This window comes from Panthera uncia, chromosome A2 (genome assembly GCF_023721935.1).
Source record: "Panthera uncia isolate 11264 chromosome A2, Puncia_PCG_1.0, whole genome shotgun sequence".
In the NCBI taxonomy this organism is placed as follows: domain Eukaryota; kingdom Metazoa; phylum Chordata; class Mammalia; order Carnivora; family Felidae; genus Panthera; species Panthera uncia.
This window is the reverse complement of record NC_064816.1, coordinates 1,727,797-1,732,669: the sequence shown is the minus strand read 5'-3', so window position 1 is coordinate 1,732,669 and position 4,873 is coordinate 1,727,797. Positions and strand designations below refer to the sequence as shown.

General features: G+C 41.9%; 1 protein-coding gene across 1 annotated transcript; it reads right to left on the bottom strand.

The window, feature by feature from the left end:
* Nucleotides 1-220: 220 nt before the first annotated feature.
* On the bottom strand, nucleotides 221-1,349 carry LOC125930522 (zinc finger protein 556-like). Its single transcript, XM_049642352.1, has one exon. The coding sequence runs from the start codon at nucleotides 1,337-1,339 to the stop codon at nucleotides 428-430; it is 912 nt and encodes a 303-aa protein (XP_049498309.1). The 5' UTR covers nucleotides 1,340-1,349; the 3' UTR covers nucleotides 221-427.
* Between the last annotated feature and the right edge of the window lie 3,524 nt (nucleotides 1,350-4,873).

The following is a 4,873-nucleotide window of genomic DNA, read 5'->3' as shown; positions in this document are numbered from 1 at the left end:
GGGGAGAAAACCTACAATATATCAAAATTCATGTACTGTGTAGATGTACTCAGAATACTTGAGAATTTTCATCTCAATGTTTAGTTGAAAGAGACATGGAAATTCACTTGCCAGAGGTCCACATTAAGGATGAGATACTGAGCAATACTGTGTAACTTTTATAATATTTCTCTTCTGGTGTGGATTTTCCAAACTGTTTTACATGAATTAATATGCATTAGGTTTTCTTATATTTAGAAACTTTCTTTTGACTGTGAGTTCTCACATGACTACGAAACGCTTTGAGACAACTGAAAGCTTTCCCACATTTTTCACACGTCTGAGGTTTCTCTCTAGTCTTTATCCTTATGGTTTGAGAAGGATTGGGACCAACTGAAGGCTTTCCCACATTTTTCACACTTAAAGGGTTTTTCTCTAGTCTGCATTCTTACATTTTTGGAAGGATGACTGAAAGCTTTCCCACACTGCTTGCATTTATGGGTTTCTCACCAGTGTGCTTTCTGTCATGTTTGTGTAAGGATGAAGACCAACCAAATGCTTTCCCACATTTTTCACACTCATAGCGTTTCTCTTCAGTCTGCATTCTTACATTTTTGGAAGGATGAGGGCCAACTGAAGGCCTTCCCACGTTGCTTATGTTTACACGTTTCTCTCCAGTGTGCATTCGGACATGTTTGTGTAGGGATGAGGGCCAACCAAACGCTTTCCCACATTTTTCACATTTATAGGGTTTCTCTCCATTGTGAATTCTCACATGTCTCTGAAAGGATGTGAGCCAACAGTAGGCTTTCCCACACTGCTTACATTCATAGGGTTTCTCTCCAGTGTGCATTATCATATGTACTCGAAAGGATTTGGGACAGCTAAAGCCTTTCCCACACTGCTTACATTCATAGGGCTTCCCACCATTGTGCATCATCACATGTACGCGGAAGGATTTGGGGCAACTGAAGGCTTTCCCACATTCCTTACATTCATAGGGTTTCTCTCCAGTGTGACTCCTTATATGTCCAGTGAGGGAGTGGGAACGAATAAATGTTTTCCCACAAAGTTTACAGGCATAGGGTTTCTCTCCACTGTGAGTTTTCACATGATTCCTTAGGTAGGAAGAACAACTGAACGCTTTCCCACATTCCTCACACTGATATAGTTTGCGTCCAGTATGACTTCTTTTGTGCCTCTTAAGGGATGAACGATGCCTGAAGACTTTTCCACACTGAATGCACTCATACAGTTTTACTCCAGTAGGCGTTTTCTTGTACAGCTTAAGACTTGGAATATGGTTGATGGTTTCTCCACATGTATTACCTTTGCTACTGTCACAGAGTCTCTCCACCATATGATTTCTGCTAAAAAAAAAAAAATGGAGGGGGCACATTATTAATGGTTTGTGTATTAATTATTTATTAATATTTGTTAATGAGCTCGAGGATTACATTTCTACCATTTTTCTGTCTAAATACAGGTTTTCTGTCCTGTTGGAATTAGTTCAAGGTGGAATAAACTAAATGCTCTGAGAATGGGCTGAGACACAGCCCATTACTACAACAGCATTTCTTATATGTAGGGTTCCCTGGTCATTGTTTTCCACCAAATTATCTTTCAAACGCTTAATGTCTGAGTCACACGAAGGAAAAAAAGGGAGGGAATGATTTGTGAATAAACAAATCTGGATCTAGGTTTATGGGCCTCTTGTTTTTGTTTTTGTTTTTTTAATTTCATGAAATAGTAAGATTCTCTACTGGGATATTGCATTTTCTCCTAAATGCAGCTCACCTCAAATGTCTCCCCTGGTTGTTGTGCTTATCTTCAACGCACTGGTCTTCCCAATTTTCTCCAAAAAGGGAGGTCCAGGAATCATTTTTTGTGAACCTTGCTATTTTCTGCTCATTGGATAATTTTTCTCCAGAAATAACCTGCTGAGAAGTGGACCCATTGGTTCTAAGTTGATTCTCATCATCTAAAACAAAACAGTGAATAAATCTTATGAAAAAGGCAACTGTGAGAAAAGAAATACATTCAGGAGTTCAGTGTTTCAAAACTTAATTTTTTTTAACGTTTATTTATTTTTGAGACAGAGAGAGACAGAGCACGAATGGGGGAGAGTCAGAGAGAGGGAGACACAGAATCTGAAACAGGCTCCAGGCTCCGAGCTGTCAGCACAGAGCCCGATGCGGGGCTCGAACTCACGGACCGCGAGATCGTGACCTGAGCCGAAGTCGGCCGCTTAACCAACTGAGCCACCCAGGCGCCCCTCAAAACTTAATTATTAAGAGACACAAAAGGGGTTCCTGGGTGGCTCAGTTGGTCAATTATCTGATTCTTGATTTCAGCTCAGGTCATGCTCTCACACTTCATGGGTTCAACCCCCACACTGGGCTCCACATTGTCAGTGACAGAGAACACTGTTAGTGTGGAGCCTGCTTGGGATATTCATTCTCTCTCTCTCTCTCTCTCTCTCTCTCTCTCTCTCCCTCTCTCACTGCCCCTCCCTGCTCATGCATGCTCTCTCTCTCTTAAAATAAATAAATAAAATTAAAACAAAGAGGCACAAGAAGTCAAAACAGTAGGCAATTTAATATGCACAGAAAAAAACACAAGGTTTCAAACAACAAGCTTCTCCATGCCCACAAAGTGACCCATGGGTATATACACATACTGAGGACAGTGAAGAATGCTGTCTTTTAAACCAGAAAGGAAGAAAAACACAGGTTAATATATAGATTTTTACTGTCACTGAGAAACCGTTAGATTCTAGGTCTGTGACGGCTGTGATCACGCCTGTCTTATTTTCCAATGCGTCTTCCTTCCGCATTCCAGATTTTGAAATGGGCTTAATGAATGAGAAATAGTTGTTATCGAAATAACTAAGTGAAGGATTGATGCCACCCTTACCTACTGTGACCAGGTTCCTGAAGGTTTCTAGCATCACATCTTTGTAGAGCTTTTTCTGCGCAGGTTTCAGCAGGGCCCACTCCTCTTGGGTGAAGTCCACAACCACATCCTCAAAGACCACTGAGTCCTAAAACAAACCACAGATGTGTAGGAGAATGGGTAATACAGGGGAAGTGGACTCAAATTCACAGGATGTTCCAACAAGATTCTATGGTCTCCCCACATCTAATCTACATCCACACTCACTTTCTGTATCATGGTCTTAACGCACCACTAATACATTGAACTTGTCCCTCTCTCCATTTTTACTGTGACCCTTCCTGTGTGATCCCTGCCTTTTCACAGAGTCTAGAATAGTCCAAAACACATTGGAAAAGTTAGAGAAATGCTATACAAATGAAACAAATATTTCCATTTTATGACCACCAATTCCTTGTGACAAAAACTATTTCATCTGTCTCCTTATTGCCCACCGCATTGGTCACCACTGCGTAGACCCCAAGTTCAAATTGAAACGGGATTCTAATAAACAAAAATGCACTGAAGTTTTTCCTTCATTTCCCCTCACCAACGAGAGGCCCAAGGTGGAAACCCAACTTGCAACGTGGGCCAACCGATCCTGTGTCTGGATGTACTCTAGGCAATTCAAAGTAGATATGTCCAACTAGGAGCATGAAGACATTTTTCCTGGAGAAATGCTAATATTAACTTATATGTGTATTATTTATGTATATCATTTATCACAGAATCAGTTGCTACTCTTTCTTCCTTTGTGTGCCCTTGAGACAGAAGAGGTATTGAAAAAGAGGAGGAAAGAGGAAGACAAGAGAACTCAGAAGGAGTGAAGAAGGCATGAGAACTTAGACCTTTCCATAATACCCACATTCATAAACCTTGGTGTCGGTATGCATTAATTTTGAGTACACACACACGCACGTGCACACTGAGGTTCTAAGATGCCAAAATAGCTCTTTCCACCCAAGATTGCTGGTGCCTTGATCTTGGACTTCCCAGCCTCCATACCTGAGAGAAATACATTTCTGTCATTTCTAAGCCACTCTTTGGTGTTTTGTTATAGCAGCCTGAATGGGACGAAGACACATAGCCAGAGACTGGAGCAAAGTGAGATGGGAAGTAAGTCAAGAATAGTGGGGAGTGCTGGGAGGTTGGGCCCATCATCTTGTGGGGAACTAGTCAGATTCGATTCTGTGAGAAATGTGGAGCTACTTCAGGCTTTTGCACAGAGGGGTGGTCTCCTCTCTAGCTTTAATGATTCATCACTTGTGTTGAGACTAGACTATGGGGAATGGATGTAGAGACCAGAACACCTGTTAAGAAAATAAAGCCATAACCGGGTGAGAGGAAGGTGGGTCGGCCGGGGTGATTACAGTGGAATGTACAGGGGAAATATTGGGAAGGGCTACAGATTCCTGATGGACTGAAGTTGGGGCAAGACAGAATGAGAGGAGTTGATGACGCTGATTATGTCTCGCAATAAAAACTGAAATAATGGGGGCGGCTGGGTGGCTCAGTCAGTTAAGCATCTCCCTTCAGCTCAGGTCATGATCTCATGGTTCCTAAGTTCAAGCCCACATTGGGCTCACTTTTTCCACATGGAGCCTGCTTCAGATCTTCTGTCCCCCTCTCCCTGCCCCCCCCCACTTGTGCTCTCTCAAGAATACAAATAAAACATGTAAAAAATCTCAAAAAAAAAAAAACACCAAAACCCTGGAAAGATGGAGTTTCCATGAACTGAGATGCAGAAGGCCATATGTAGACTAAGGTCTTGGGGAGAGGATGAGAAGTTCCTAACAGGCAATACCAACATGGGAACAATAAGACATCCGAGTGGACACATGCATTAATAATGTCTTCAGGAGCTCCGGTCAGAATGGCAAAAATTTGAAAACACCCAAGTAGCCACTAGTAACAGAGTTAATAAATAATGGTGGCGTATCCTTGCAAGTGAATACAGAGA